At 39.6% G+C, this 15737-nt stretch overlaps 2 protein-coding genes across 2 annotated transcripts; one reads left to right on the top strand and one right to left on the bottom strand.

Moving 5' to 3' along the window:
* Positions 1-242: 242 nt before the first annotated feature.
* Positions 243-6772, bottom strand: smcr8a (Smith-Magenis syndrome chromosome region, candidate 8a). Its single transcript, XM_066675102.1, has 2 exons — positions 4167-6772; positions 243-2731 (listed from the first exon to the last, which is right to left on the bottom strand). Exons 1-2 carry the CDS (start codon positions 6314-6316, stop codon positions 2281-2283), a joined length of 2601 nt encoding a protein of 866 aa, XP_066531199.1. The 5' UTR covers positions 6317-6772; the 3' UTR covers positions 243-2280.
* A 400-nt stretch (positions 6773-7172) lies between these two features.
* top3a (DNA topoisomerase III alpha) lies at positions 7173-14902 on the top strand. Its single transcript, XM_066674484.1, has 19 exons — positions 7173-7611; positions 7997-8056; positions 8142-8215; positions 8309-8384; positions 9504-9612; positions 9970-10113; positions 10195-10365; positions 10692-10795; positions 11006-11080; positions 11284-11366; positions 11467-11674; positions 11770-11955; positions 12046-12175; positions 12712-12825; positions 12934-13099; positions 13227-13373; positions 13530-13652; positions 13780-14489; positions 14664-14902. The coding sequence occupies exons 1-19, from the start codon at positions 7438-7440 to the stop codon at positions 14819-14821; spliced, it is 3012 nt and encodes a 1003-aa protein (XP_066530581.1). The 5' UTR covers positions 7173-7437; the 3' UTR covers positions 14822-14902.
* Positions 14903-15737: the final 835 nt, after the last annotated feature.

Consider the following 15737-nt stretch of genomic DNA (forward strand, 5'->3'; position numbering starts at 1 on the left):
AAGGAAATAACATCATCTTTGCTGCTTAATCCATTTCAGGGTCGAGGTGAAGGAACTAACATTGTGCAACAAATGTGAACATGCGGTGCAGTGTAGCTCAATAATGTTCACTCCAAACATAAATTGAAATGAGCTTGGTACAAGGGGTTGACGCATGGAAATAAGTGTGTGTGTGTGTGTGTATATATATTTATATATATACACACACACACACACAATACACAAAAGCATCCGTTGAACTGAAAAAATACTAACAACTTGAATGACATTTTTATAATCTACTTCTCATACTTGACACAAAGTCCATTTAAACCAGGTATAATTATGCTCTTTGTAAAGAAACACGCAGTTGATCATCCCAGTAAACCATGTAATAGTAATGTGACACCTATTACAATAATGATTAAAATTGTCACATTCCTTATCCATAGCTCAAATATATAGATGTTACAAAAGGCCATGATTAAGTTGAAAGAATTAGTGTTTCATCTACATTCTTCAAGGCACTAGATCTCCAAGAAGTTTAAATTATACTACAAAATTGGGTCTTCAAATATTTAAATGAGATTTATTTTAATAAAACTCAAAGGGAACAGAATGGGCAAGAACTCAGTGCACTTCGATAACTCCCAAAATTCACTTATACATCCACAAATCACTTTCAATAAAGATTACATCTCACCACACCCCACACAAAGATCACAACACTTTCTAAACAATGTTCTCTATTGAACAACAACTTCCAACCTTGATTCAGATAAAAGAAAAGTTGTTTAGCAAAACAGCATCTAAGAAGACACAATGTGCACGGTATGGTATGGCTTGTTCACATTCGACTGCATATAATATCTGTTATGGACAATTATTCACAGGCTGGGTTACTGATAGAAATTAATACATTTTAAATGGGACTGAAAGTGGTGGCAGCCATCAGTAAATCTGTGTTGGACTGCAACAGTAATGTGAACATATAGATGTTTTCTGTATCCACCAAGACTTTGTTACTCCTCATTTAGATTTTGATTCTTGACCAGTGTTATAAAGCGTCACTCCAACAACGATTACTCATGCTGACATTTGCACACAACGCTGAGACGACAGATTATATCAGGCTAAATGATACCCACGCGTGAGACACAAATGGATGTGGCTAGGAATGCCACCACGTAGTTCGTCTTTGTATTCTTCAAACATGCAGAATGTCATGTAACAGATCTCCACTGTGACAGTTTTCCATGCAGTACATTCTTTTACTTTAATACATAATAGGGTTTAAAAAACACAGATGGCATTTGGTCACTCGGCTCTTGTTTGCCTAGTACCCCAGTGGTCTATTGCATATTCCTGTTCAGACAAGTAGTCTTGAATTCTTTACAAATGCTTATAGTACTTATAAAGAATATATTGGAATAGCTAAGAGAGGGAAATCAATGGTTTGTCAGCCTTAATCATTATTCTGCAGATTATTTTACAGGCTCAGAATGCTATTTTTTAGATACATGATGGCTTTGTTGAGGTCTAGTAAATGATTTACTGATCTAGTTACATCCTTGTCTTTACAAGTTCTAAAATTACAGAGCTTCATTATGTTTGTATTAAAATTGTTAAGCAGAACACAATGCAAATACTGCTGCATACTGACTACAGATATAATTAAACCCTACCTAACATTTTTTCAAGCAGAATTTCAAATGAAAAAACAGCAAGGTTCACAAATTCATGATTTATCATTAATTAATTGTAGCTTGATTCTGCTCTCCGTTGGAACAGCTGTCACCAAGTTACTCTTTGAACTGTTACTTCAGCCATAAGATTTTCCAGTTGTTTGGTCATTGAACTTATTGGTCATTACTTCCTTCTTCAATATGAATTAACTACTTACATTCGCCAATGGATAAGAGGTTATTTATGTTCATCAACTTAAGTATATAAATATATCCACATGTACTGTGTGCAGTTTTCACTAACTGATAATCAGTTTTGGTTAATAAGAAACAAGAACCAACTCAGGAGTTTTCCACAATACAGACCCTACCTTTAGAACTTTGGCAAAACCCATGGAACAGCTTTAAACTACACAACCAAGAAATATTCAAGACCACATTGGTGATATCAGGCTATCAACTGACTGCTTATTGGATGATGGTGGGGGTAAGATATTGTAACCAGAACTTAATACATTCAATAGATGTTGTTAACCTGATTTTAGCAGAGATGAAGGGGACAAAAAGGCATATGTGAAACCAGTGAAAACATCAACAATAAAGGGCACATTCATATTCAGATTTTGTACAAAGAGCTGGTGGTGTAATTGAAATTGAAAAGAGACAGACTGACCCCTTTCAAAGGCCCCTGAAGGAAATGCTGCTTGATGAGCTCACTGAGGAACTGAATGATTTTACTCTCCTCCTCAGTGAAGCCGAGCTGCAGCAAGAAGTTAGTCCTGCGCAGCGTCACAGAGCCGTGGTCATCTGCTATGATAGGGAGGTGGACGTGATGGCAGAATGTGTAAAGGAATGCCTTAGCTGTGAGCTGGGTCAACATGCTTTGCACATGGAGATAGTAGGTACTGCCTCGTTTGATCTGAGTCCTGTGGTCTGCCATGTGGTTTATTAGTGTTCCTTTGTAGGGAGGGCAGCGCAGTGTCTTGTTGTCACAGTCCAGAATCCCAATATAGCGGCTGTAACGGCTCAGGGAATGAAGCACACTGGAACCAGTGGGAGATGCCACCCTGGACAACAAGGAAGTGAAAATGTTATACAATACATCATGTTCTACAAATTGCACTTTGACAGTGTAACACTGTCAAACAATAGAAACATGTACAGAATTCAGAAGGAATTCTAACTCACAAACAGATGAATCAACACAACTCCACTGCTGGCCAAACTTTGCAACATGGTTATTTAAAATCCTTTTTTCTGTTTTTAAAACCATTAAAAATGGACACAGTCCTCATCAAATTAAATGTTTCACACTGGTTTGTAATGTGCGTTATCATATTGTGTTTAAAGAATAATACACAAAAGTTGTGGCAATATTGGTTTTAGTGCACAAGCCCCCAAACTGTAGACTTCCATGTGACAAGCATCACAGCAAGTTAAGCTTTCTCCTTGTTTTGTTTCTGGTATCTTTTAATGACCCGTTCTTTCATTTATTCATATAATGTAACCTCTTCATCCTGATCAGGGTCACAGGGAGTATGCAGCCCACCTGGAATCACTGGGTTCAATGCAGAAACACACCCTGAACAGGGTGCCAATCCATTACAGGCATCTCACAGTCACTCAGTCACCCACACATTAACACTCATGGACAATTTCCCAAAGCCATTCCACCTACGAACATGTGTTTTGGATTGTGGGTGAAAACCAGAGCACCTGGAGGAAACCCACACAGACACTAGGAGAACACACCAACCTCTTCAACAGTAACTTGAGACAGGGATTGAACCCACAACCCTGGAGTTGTGACTGTAGCTGCGTTCCAAAGCCCAGGCTGTGGCCAAGGTAGAATGTGTCCTTGGTAGGACAGTCCTATAAAGATGCCTTCTTAGTAACTTAGGTCACACAAATGGGATGGTCTAAGGAAGATGCATCTTGATGTCACTGGAAAGTCTTATCTGCCTTAAAGCACTAACATGACTCCTCACACCAAGTTAAAATAGATTGTATTTGCTTATTAATATTCTCCTGCAAGATAATACTTAAAGGATATGTCTGTTGCATCTTAGAAATAACTCCAAAGTTCGCGGCTGTACACGATGTATGCTTCATATCGGAACAGACTTCTATGACAAAGCGGCCAAGAAATGCAGCCTGGGATTTAGAATGCAGCTTATGACACTGCCTGCAGTGCCCCCTGCATCCCTTTATACATTAATAATCAATTAATTATTAATTTCTTCTTTTTTTGTTTTATACCATGCTGCTTTTATTTGCCTTTTTAAAATAGCTCATTAATGTATGCTACGTGCTATGTAAATATATATATATATATTTTTTTTTATTAACACCTATAGAACTCTAAATTTGACTTATTTGCTGTTATAATCACTTTTGTGACTTCTGTATGAAAATTAAAGCAACATCGGTTGCTTTTTTTGAGTGCAGCATAAATCTGGTGTCCGATGTGGCGGTATGGCTGTAAATTTGAAATTAACATACCTTTGCAGTCCGAGAAGCTTCCATCTCTGAAGGTCAGTCAGTTGGAATGAGGAGGAAAGCCAAGGTTGGACTGTTTCACCATATTTTCCAAGGTTGGGAACAAAAATGGACAAAGCGTTGACCAGCTTCCTTACAGTGCTCTCCTCAGTCCCAAGAACCACAAGTGTTCGGCCGCTCAGGAGACAGAATATGGCTTGTTGGGCGAAGGGGTATTGCCTGATGAAACGCAGAGCGCTGTGCCCAGCCTTCTTTTTCTGCTTTAATGTAATAGGACTGCCGTAAGTGAAGGGTGATCCGGCTCTGTCTGAGCTTGTAGAGGTGCTCATGTAACTGGTCGTATCAGAGAGATCATCCACAGTCATTTTGAATATCTCCTCAGACAGAGCAGGAGTGTTCAGCTCAGGAAGCATGAGGCCCAAACCACCATCCACTGCTGCTGCTGATGCATTGTAATCCAACTGCAGAGCAGGATCTCTCTGCAGTAAAGACATTGGCTCCTGCTTAACCACAGTGTCCTCATAACATATCTGCAGAGGCTCAGGCAAAGGCTCCTCATAGATAAAACCATCCTGCCTCATACAGCAGGCTGTGTCCATCTGAACCATACTGCCAGGTTCAAACACATCAGCAGTTCCTTCGTGTTCATCTGAAGACAATGTCTTATCAGCAGCATTGGAGTTAACTTCTTGTTCGCCAGATAATGTAACAGTGCAAACCTCATTGGTGCTCCGCCTAAGAAACCCATCAGGGTTCCCTGGACTAACATTTCCAAAAGCCTCGATACTCCTGTCACTACTGAAGCTTCCTTTTGTTTCAGTGTCAACAGCATCTTCAGAGGTTTCCTGTGTGATGTCAGAAGTACTGGACTCTGCAGGTCCTTCCACAGACTCAATATCCAGCTTATTGTTACCCATGTCCACACAAGTTGTGTATGAATCAAGACTCATTGGCTCATTTGATATGGACGGCAGAGCATTGTGTGTACAATGGATTGAGTCATACAAATTCCTTGGGATTCCTTCTTCATCCCAGTCTTGTTCCTCTTCAAAAAGAAAATTAGTAATTCTTTGTTTACTCAAGAGAGCCCGGTCAATCTGGCTTGTATAAATAGAGCAAAGATCTCCTCTGAATGCCTTTTCAATAGTGTTCAGTTGGTCCATGGTCTGATGGAAAAAGGCTGTATCACAGAGTTCTTCCAGTGTTTTCAAGCGTTTATCAAAACACTTAGCAGATTTAGCTTTAATAAGCTGGGGGATGTAAGAGGGCTGCTGACTTGCATTATCTGGTTCCATGCATGCATCCCCATTTCTGGAATGATTAGAAGTAGGAATAGCATCCGTTTCAGGTGGCTCGAATTGCACATGATCGATATCTCTGCATCTTTTGTTAGGATATGAGGTGATCTGTCTCAGGAGATCTTTATGCTCATAGATGGATTTTTCCACATTTGCTAGTTCATTAGCCTTCTCGATAACATGTGTGGAATAGCAGCCAGTGTTCATTTTCTGCAGCTCTGTTTCTTTGTGCAGCACAGATCTGGTGTATTCCAAGTCTTTCAGCTTCTTCTCCAACTCGTTCGCAAACTGCTTTCGGTTTCCTGATTTGAGGCATTCTGAGGCCTTGGAAAATCTGGATGAGAGCTGCTGGAACTGCTGCATAATCTTCCTCTCGTCTGCAGAGATGTAGGCCATGCAGAAAGGCCGGACAAAACCTCGGGCCTCCAGGTCATAGAGGGTCAAGTGGTGCACGTACGCAAAGGCTCCCTCCTTGGAATCTCCCAGGACCACTTTTGAGTCCTCCACAAAATTGAGCTTGGGGTAGCTGCTGCCCGGAGGATGACCAACGAAAGAAGCCTGATAGTCCACGGACATGATGCGCAGAGAAAAGTAGTTAAGGTCAAAGGTCCCGCACACTTTAGGGTCATCGGGAATGGTGAGCAAAGGTTGTGGACCCACCTGCTCCGAAAACTCAGAGATGAGAATGAAATCCTTGGAGAACTTTGCATAGGATGTCTTTGTCCATGGGTTAGCGTTTGCAGCATGGGGAAACAAAGGCACAGAGAACTCCTCAGGGAGCAGACATGGATCTGTGTAGGAATCTCCAAAGTCATCATCTTTGGTAAATGCCACCACATCTGGGGAGCCAATCATGTTCTCGGAAAATTAGAAGAGACATTAGAAGGAATGTCTCACAGCCGCGGAGCTCAGAGGGTGCCAGTTACAACGAAGACACTACAGCAGAGGTACAGGTCCATTTGTATGAAGTGGTACAAGTAAAATCATGACATGAATTATTCAGATTAGATTATTGCTAAACGTTAGCAGATAATGATAAGCTTAGGCTGTATCGATGCCTTCGAGGCTAGCGACGCCTTCATTAGAGCGTCTTAAAATAGAAACAATAATCTTCAGCGGTGAAACATGAAAGCATTTTCATTGCACCTCTATAACGTCGGACCGACGGCGTGGCACATCCCATCCAACACATTTACCGAGCCTTCGCAGTGTTTAATACATCTTCAGCTTTCACACCTCTCCTGTCAGCAGCCATATTTAAAACTTATGAGCGTTGAACGCAGAGAGCACATCTTCTCTGATCTACAAACCATTTTCCGGAGGGCTCCGATCTGAGGATGGGATTAAGATCGGGCAAATTAAATCCGTAGCACTAAAAATGACGTTCGCGGGTCCACGTCACTACCTGGCGGGGGGGGGGTGACTCTCAAATGATTTCTTGCTCCCTTTATTCTAGTGCACTTTGTCTTGGAAATACTTTTTTTAAAACCAGCACTCCAGTTTAAAAATGTGCTAAACGTTTGGTGGTCATGTTTGCTTTAACATTAACTGTAATCTTATTTGACACATTGCATGTTATTTGGGACTGGAATGCGTCAATTCATAATCTAAATAGTGCACTACAAAGTGAGCAAAGAACAACTTGGGATGCAGCCGTTGAAAAGATCCTCATGCGCTGTTGCGACATTTTCACGACTGTTTATCTCGGCGCCTATTTTGGAATAGTTCTGGATTTGTAGTCCGCCTATCAACAGTTAAAACAGTTAAAACAGTGGGGATTCCACCGTTAACGCAGGCTGTTTCAGCACGTTTTCACCACAAAAACTACTTCACTCTTCGCGCACGGGTTTACTGTACAGCAGCCCGTCCTGTTTTATTATGTAAATCTTCATAATTGTCAGGAGTTGAAAGCTTATCTGTATTAGCTAATTTCAGCTAACGTTAACCTTAACGGAGACCATGAGTGCAGGAGAGGTATGAACATTATCACCAGAGCACTGTTCACTCTGAGAACACGGAGTCCGTTTTATAGACACATATCCCTCAGTATGATCAGGAGAACACAGATTAAAAAGGTGCTCTGTGTGGCTGAGAAAAACGATGCGGCCAAAGGGATTGCAGAGATAATGTCCAACGGCAGAGCGAGGAGAGTGAGTATAGATCATAAAACTTAACAACAACAACAATAATAATAATAATTGTTGATGCATGTGGGCAGGGTGATGTAGGTAGGTTGGGTCCAAGTGAAGTGACTGCTGTCAGGATGTAAAGAGTATTTCAAGGAATATACAAGCAAACAGGTTTTAGGAAAAAAGATCACGTTCTCTGCCTTTTTTTTAAACTTATCTTCTTGAGGAAATAGTCCTCAGAGAAAAATGACTTTATATTACATTCCAAGACCCAGTTTTTTAAAAGATTTAAATCGCAGAATCTACTGGTCTGAATTTGCTCGTGTTAGTGGAGATGATAAACTGCCTAAATGTACCTGCCTGTGGAAACAGAAGATATATTAACAATATTGTTTCATCATTACAGAGAGAGGGCTGCTCAGTCTACAACAAAGTATATGAGTATGAATATAATCTCTTTGGACAAGTAAGTTTCTTAAATTTTATTTTATTATTGAGCAGTATGAAACCAAATAATAGGGTTAAAGTTTTTTTCTGTTCTTTTCCAACAGAATGTTACCGTTTGCATGACGTCTGTGTCAGGGCATCTTTTAAGCCTTGAATTCAAAGCCCCTTTTCAAAAATGGTAAAGAAAACCTCAAATAGTATATTAATCACAGGCTAATCAATGCAATACAAAATGAGAATAATATAAACAGCTTTTTTCCCTAATTGACAGGCACAGCTGTAATCCAGTCCTGCTGTTTGATGCAGAGGTGGAAAAATATTGCCCTGAGAACTCTGTACAAATTAAGGTACTATTTAAAAGTTAATAGAAAATGAAAACAAATTTTATTTATACCCTATATTACAAAAGTATTCACTCACCAATTCAAATAATTGAACTGAGGTGTTCCATTCACTTCTATGGCCAAAGGTGTATAAATTCAAGCAACTAGGCATGCTTCGACAAACATCTATGAAAGAATGGGTCGCTCACAGGAGCTCAGTGAATTCCAGCGTCTTACCATGATGGGATGCCACCTGTGCAACAAATCCAGTCTACCTCTTATTTCCACTGAAAGGAACTCTTATTGCTTCAGCATACCAAGGGATCTTGGCCAATTGTGTGGGAACAGTTTGGGGATGGCCCCTTCCTGTTCCTACCTGACTGCACAAGTGCACAAAGCAAGGTCCATAAAGACGTGGAAGAGCGAGTTTGGTGTAGAAGAACTCGACTGGCCTGAGTCCTGATGGAACAACTTTGGGATGGATTAGAGTGGAAACTGCAAGCCAGGCCTTCTTGTCCAACATTATTGTCTGATCTCACAAATGCACTTCTCGAAAAATGGTCATAAATTTCCGCAAACACTCCTAAACCTGGGCGGCACGGTAGCGCAGCAGGTAGTGTCGTAGTCACACAGCTCCAGGGGCCTTGAGGTTGTGGGTTCGATTCCCGCTCCGGGTGACTGTCTGTGAGGAGTTGGTGTGTTCTCCCTGTGTCTGCGTGGGTTTCCTCCGGGTGCTCCAGTTTCCTCCCACAGTCCAAAAACACACGTTGATAGGTGGATTGGCGACTCAAAAGTGTGTGTGTGTGATGCCCTGTGAAGGACTGGCGCCCCCTCCATGGTGTATTCCCACCTTGCGCCCAATGATTCCAGCTAGGCTCTGGATCCCACCATGACCCTGAATTGGATAAGCGGTTACAGATAATGAATGAATGATGTACTCCTAAACCTTGTTGAAAGCATTCCCAGAAAAGTTAAAGCAGTTATACATGTAAATTGTGACCTGAACCCTTTGGATTAAGAATAAAAATGCCACTCGTACTCATATCCATGCAAAAGCAAACCAGCTAATACTTTTGGCAATTGTGTATGTTAAATGTACACTTTTAAGAAATGATTGACAGATACACTTTGTTCACTCCCCAGAGGACCTTGGAGAAAGAAGTAAGACAGTGCCAGGCTCTGGTTATCTGGACAGATTGTGACAGAGAAGGAGAAAACATTGGCTATGAGATCATTGATGTCTGCAAAGCAGGTGAATTAAAATTCCAGAATATTTTGGATATTATGAGAAATTTGTAAAAACAGATTTATTATAAATTTGCTGCCTTCAGCATTGTCCAAAATGTTAGACACACCAACACAGTGATTGATTCACTTCTACTTTCCTTTCATTATTGATAATCACAAATGAAGAAATGTTTCAAAGCTGTTAAGATTAAAGTAATTGTTTTTGTTTAAATGCAGGTCAAATTGGATTTACAAGCTTTCAGTTTTTAATTGTATTTTATCTAAATTTTGGAATTTGTTTTTTTTTTCTGTGGCTTGTGGATTTTTGCTTGTAATTTTGTCTTGTTTGGGCTGTGATGACATAGATTTTGTTTTCTTCTAGTTAAGGCAAATATTCAAGTGTTCCGTGCTCGGTTCTCTGAGATTACACCAAACTCCATTAGGAGAGCCTGTGAGTCTCTAGTTGAACCTGACATCAATGTCAGTGATGCAGTGGATGTCAGACAGGAGCTTGATCTACGCATTGGTAAGTGTTTCATAAGACGTCTATTACAAAACTGACCTCTGTTAAATTTGTTCTATATTCAGGTGCTTGTGTCCTTCCCAGGTGCAGCATTTACGAGGTTCCAGACTTTACGGTTACAAAAGATCTTCCCAGATGCTCTTTCAAATCAGCTAATCAGCTATGGGAGCTGTCAGTTTCCTACACTTGGTTTTGTTGTCGAGAGGTTCAAAGCTATTCAGGCCTTTATCCCTGAGGCCTTCTTTAAAATTAAAGGTATGTCTTCTCTGACATTCTCCCTCGTCTCATATGCGGTCACAATGTCTACATCATTGTCTTTTAATAACTTCTTGTGAAGTAGATTTTATAGGCTTTCTGTCCAGTCATTTTTAACTCTTTAGAAGTATATTTCCTATCACCACTGCAAATCGCAGTTCTGACTTGATCAGTTTGTGTGAAATCATGCATTACACATCAAAAAATATAATGTGGTTATTAATTGAATTTGTTATTTAAAGATGAAACATACATTGAAAGATGATATATAAGGCCAGAATGTCATTATGTTGATTGTTCATTGTGTATGAAATATGTCTTTTTAGTGGTTCATGACCCTAGTGAGGAGGAATCAGTAGAATTCAACTGGAAAAGGCATCGCCTGTTTAGCCACACTGCATGCCTTGTTCTTTACCAGATGTGTATGGAGGTTAGCAACGTTTTGTTTATAGTATCCGTTTTTTAATCTGTGAAAATCTTGTGTGTTTAGTGTGTGAATATATTAAAATAAATGTTATGTGGTTTTTGTTTTGCTGCAGTTTAAAAGTTACTTGTTACTCAGAATTGTCTGCAGACATTCAAATTGCTGTGGATTTTTAATATAAAGTAATATATATTCTGTTTGTTTATGGTTTTTCAGGATCCAATGGCAACAGTGATTTCTGTGACAAGTAAACCAAAAAGCAAATGGAGGCCATTACCCCTTGATACTGTGGTAAGTAATTCAAGTAGCATAAAAATATATATTTACATGAAATATTAAAGAGTTTATGGATATCAGATATGTTTATATAAGTTTAATGTGAAAATCTGCAGTATTATCCTCCTTGATTTTAGAATACTACAAATGAATAGATAATGGTAATTCATGTCTAGTAAAAGATTTTAACATATACAAAATCCTGCTTTCTTACACAGGAACTTGAAAAACTATCTTCAAGGAAATTGAAGATTAGTGCAAAAGAGACCATGAGAATTGCTGAAAAGCTCTACACTCAAGGGTGTGCATTTTATTATATTGTTATAGGTTTGCAAAATTACTTAACAGCATTGAAACATAACAAGTGTGGGAAAATATTTATGTTGTTGTTTTTTTTCTAGGTTTATCAGTTATCCTCGTACAGAAACCAACATTTTTCCCACAAACCTGAACTTGACTCCACTTGTTGAGGAGCAGACACAGGACAATCAATGGGGGCCTTTTGCACAAGGCATTTTGGAGAGTGGTGGGCCTACACCTCGGAATGGGAACAAATCAGACCAGGCCCATCCTCCAATTCACCCCACTAAATACACCAATAATCTACAGGTAATTTTTCCAAATATCACTTGCCAGTTGTTTAAGATGAGCTATTGAAATTCTCCCTGATGATTTAATGTTTTTAATAATTTAAATCTGTACAGGGAAATGAGAGACGGTTGTATGAGTTCATTGTTCGCCACTTCCTGGCCTGTTGCTCCAAAGATGCAGAGGGCCAAGAGATGACTGTAGACATTGAAATTGCTCAGGAGAAATTTTCTGCAAGTGGACTCACAATCATAGCCAGGAACTATCTTGACGTTTACCCATATGACAAGTGGTATAATAAGGTGCTTCTGCTACACTAAAATTCAGGATGTAATGAAGTATATTATACCTCAGGTCTTAATTAAGCAGAAATGTGCTTTTCTGTTACATAGGTTATTCCATTATATACTCCCAACACAACATTTCAGCCTACAGCAATTGAGATGGTGGAAGGACAGACTAGCCCACCACAACTTCTGACGGAGGCAGACTTGATTTCTCTGATGGAGAAGCATGGCATTGGTAGGTTTAAGTTATGTCTAGTTCTTGACACTTTTAATACTTTTCCACCAGAATGTGCTGGCGCTATTGTTGGTTCCCATGAACTAGTATATATTTTAAGAATGATCATGTTTTTCCAATGGTTTTAGAGTCCTTTGAGTACATGTCTGAATGTGGATCCCTAATTCTAAAACAGAAACGGGAAGACATTGTGTGAAAATGACATTTCTCGTGAGGAATGGATTACAAATGATGGTTTAATTTGTTCCATGGACCACTGATGATAATTTCTGCTCTTGTTGCTGCAAGTGTAAATGGCATAAAAGCCAGTCAACAGATATATGTGGTGATTCTAAGGATACAAACTTCAGCTTCTTGACTCTCAAGTTTGTTAGCTCCAGACTAGCAGGGTTATGAGGCCAGAACAAAATTTGCCTTCTCCTAACAATTTTTGCAGTGGAAAAGCATGAAAAGGTTTTGGTAACTGCCCTGGCGTTGCGTCATTGGAAAATTGGCTTTTGTATACAATGTGAAACTAACTTTGTATGATTTTGCAGGCACTGATGCTACGCATGCTGAGCACATTGAGACCATCAAAAGCCGTATGTATGTGGGCCTAACAGCAGATCAGCGGTTCCTTCCTGGAGAGCTTGGAATGGGTCTTGTTGAGGGTACAGACAGTAATTTACTAGGCATAAGGTCAAACATGAATTCAAGTTGTTGATAAACGGTTCCTTTTGTATTTATTGGCACTGCTTTTGTTCACTGTTTGGGATTAGGGTACAATTCCATGGGCTATGAAATGTCAAAACCGGACTTGAGGGCAGAATTGGAGGGAGACCTGAAGCTTGTGTCAGAGGGACGAAAAGACAAGGCATCTGTTCTCAGACATCATGTAGCAAAGTACAAGGCTGTTTTCATAGAGTCCGTTAAAAAGGCAAAAAAGTAAGTTCATATAATTCTTAATTATTTCTGTAGCAATGAGCCCCTGTACTTATTTTACCAGTGCACTACATAACTTGTAGTTGTGCTAATGTGAAAATAATTACGAAACCTACCATGCTGTCCTCAGACTAGATGAGGCCCTGTCCAGTTATTTGGGCCAGGCCCAAGAATATACAGAGCAAGTGGAACAAGAATTAGAGCTGCCTCTACCAGTAAGGAAATGTCCACAGTGCAATCGGGATATGGTTTTAAAGAAGAGGAAGGAAGGCACAGGGTAATCATATTATTCATGATTTACCTCTTTTTTTTAATTAAGCGAGGTTGGAATTATGCAGACTACATGAGGTTTGTTCCTCTTTCTCTCTCTATCCTCACTATTTTTCCCCCTCCCTTCTTCTTCATATCACACTCTTTCACTCGCTCTTTTCAGGAAGTTTCTGTCATGCATGGGCTACCCAGCCTGTAAAGCTGCAGTGTGGTTTCCAGATACAGTGCTGGAGGTCACCAGAGATGACAGCATTTGTCCAACATGTCACCCACATCCTGTTCACATGTAAGAACAAGATGAAAATGTCAGCTCTTTTACTAAGAAACATTCGTGTTTACATTGAGTCAACAATGGGAAAAAATACTGCTATGTAATGGTTATTTATTTATTTATTTTTAAAAAACTTTCCCAGGCTGAAGTTCAAGTTCAAGAGGGGAAGTTTACCTCCAGCAATGGCTCTAGAGTTTGTTGGATGCATTGGTGGTTGTGATGAGACCCTGAGAGAGGTTCTGAATTTGAAGTATCTCAGAGCAGGAGGAGACTCTGGGAGTCAACTTAATAACACTAGTATGTCTCATCAAAGTAATCCTTTAAGAAACAATCAAACACTTCATTCAAGGTCTGAGAACAGACCTGCACATCCCAGACACAACAGAGACAGCAACAGACCCCCATCAACAAACTCCACACAGGCTTGGTCTCTGCAGCCACCTTCATCTGTCCAGAACAATGCTGTAGTGTGTAACTGTGGCCAGGAAGCTGTTCTCCTCACAGTTCGAAAAGAGGGTCCTAACCAAGGTCGTCAGTTCTACAAGTGCAATACAGGAAACTGCAAGTTCTTTCTTTGGGCAGATCAGCCAAATGACCAACATGGACCGGTTGCCCATAGCTCTCAACCTCCTAGGCCATCAGTTGACTTTGGAAATACACTTCAGCCAAGGCATGGCAGCAGAGGGTCAGCAGGAGATGGAGGAGAGACTATGTGTAATTGTAATGAACCTGCAGTGCAAAGGACTGTCATGAAAGAAGGACCAAACCATGGCAGAATTTTCCGGACCTGTGGAAAACCACGCGATCAGCAATGCAATTTCTTTCAGTGGGCGGATGAGAATGTTGCTCCAGGTAATTGATTTTGTGTTATTCCTGTGTGCATATCTATAACCAAAATGCAATGTGATGTTAATAAAAATGTTTCTTCTAACATGTCACATGAAAAATAGTTTAGGAGAATTAAGCTAGACATAATGCACATAAGTGATTGGCATTTACTAATTATTCTTCCTATCAATCTCTCAGTTGCTACTGGAAACTCTGGAGGAAATGGCAATAAGTTCAAAGGTAGTAAGAAACCTGGGGCCTCCTCAAGCAAAGCCCCTGCTGCTAAAAGGACAAGAACTTGTGGAATTTGCCATCAACCAGGCCACACACGCACCACCTGTCCACAGGGTCAGTGAGATGACAAAATTTGGAGCTGTCTGCAATTTAACACATGTGGACAATGTCCTATGAGAAACATTTGTATTTTGTAAAATTTATTTTTGTTTTAATATATTGATCAATTTTACAAAATAAAAGAACTAAATAAGGCTGTGTCTTTTTTTATAATTTCAAACAATATATATATAAATGTTCTGTAATGTCCTGAATGTCAAGTATAGAATAACAGAATGCTTGAAGATTTAGTGGCTAATACAACTTCAGTGTGCCTGTTTTATGTTCTGTTTCCATCCATCCATTATCTGTAACCGCTTATCCAATTTAGGGTCGCAGGGGGTCCAGAGCCTACCTGGAATCATCGGGCGCAAGGCGGGAATACACCCTGGAGGGGACGCCAGTCCTTCACAGGGCTTATGTTCTGTTTTTATATATATGTGTATATATATATATATATATATATATATATATATATATATATATATATAAACAAACTCTAGAAGTTCACTTACAATAAAATCTTTAAAATGCTAAAAGTCTACGACTGGAAAAAATACCTTTTAACCAAAAGTTTACCATGTTTACAACTTCCTTTTTATCCCACCACAGGATGTATCTTGCTGCAAAAAATCGTGTGTCTTATGGGTCATGTTTTAATGGATCTTCTCTTTGAGGACCTCATGATAGTGAGCTGTCTAAGCAGTTATTTTTTGAGTAAACCCCTTTATTTTCTTTGTTTATTATCAAGTGGGTGTTAAGTATGTCAACATTTGCAGTAATAGTAAACCTGTTAGGTCTAATGAATGTCTTGAATTTATGATTTGCATATGCATTACACCTATAGTCAGTTTAAAGGTTATACAATAAATTCATAAAATACAGCATGTTATATTTGTAAAGTTACAACACACACTCAGTGTGGTTTCACATTAAGCC

The sequence above is a fragment of the Hoplias malabaricus genome, chromosome 6, assembly GCF_029633855.1.
Source record: "Hoplias malabaricus isolate fHopMal1 chromosome 6, fHopMal1.hap1, whole genome shotgun sequence".
NCBI classification, from domain to species: domain Eukaryota; kingdom Metazoa; phylum Chordata; class Actinopteri; order Characiformes; family Erythrinidae; genus Hoplias; species Hoplias malabaricus.

Coding starts and splice junctions, on each gene's coding strand:
- smcr8a (XM_066675102.1), bottom strand. CDS start 6,316: ATGATTGGCTCCCCAGATGTGGTGGCATTTACCAAAGATGATGACTTT. Junction 2,732..4,166: donor AAGCTTCTCGGACTGCAAAG/GTATGTTAATTT, acceptor CTTGTTGTCCAG/GGTGGCATCTCCCACTGGTT.
- top3a (XM_066674484.1), top strand. CDS start 7,438: ATGAACATTATCACCAGAGCACTGTTCACTCTGAGAACACGGAGTCCG. Junction 7,612..7,996: donor CCAACGGCAGAGCGAGGAGA/GTGAGTATAGAT, acceptor TCATCATTACAG/AGAGAGGGCTGCTCAGTCTA. Junction 11,081..11,283: donor CATTACCCCTTGATACTGTG/GTAAGTAATTCA, acceptor TTTCTTACACAG/GAACTTGAAAAACTATCTTC.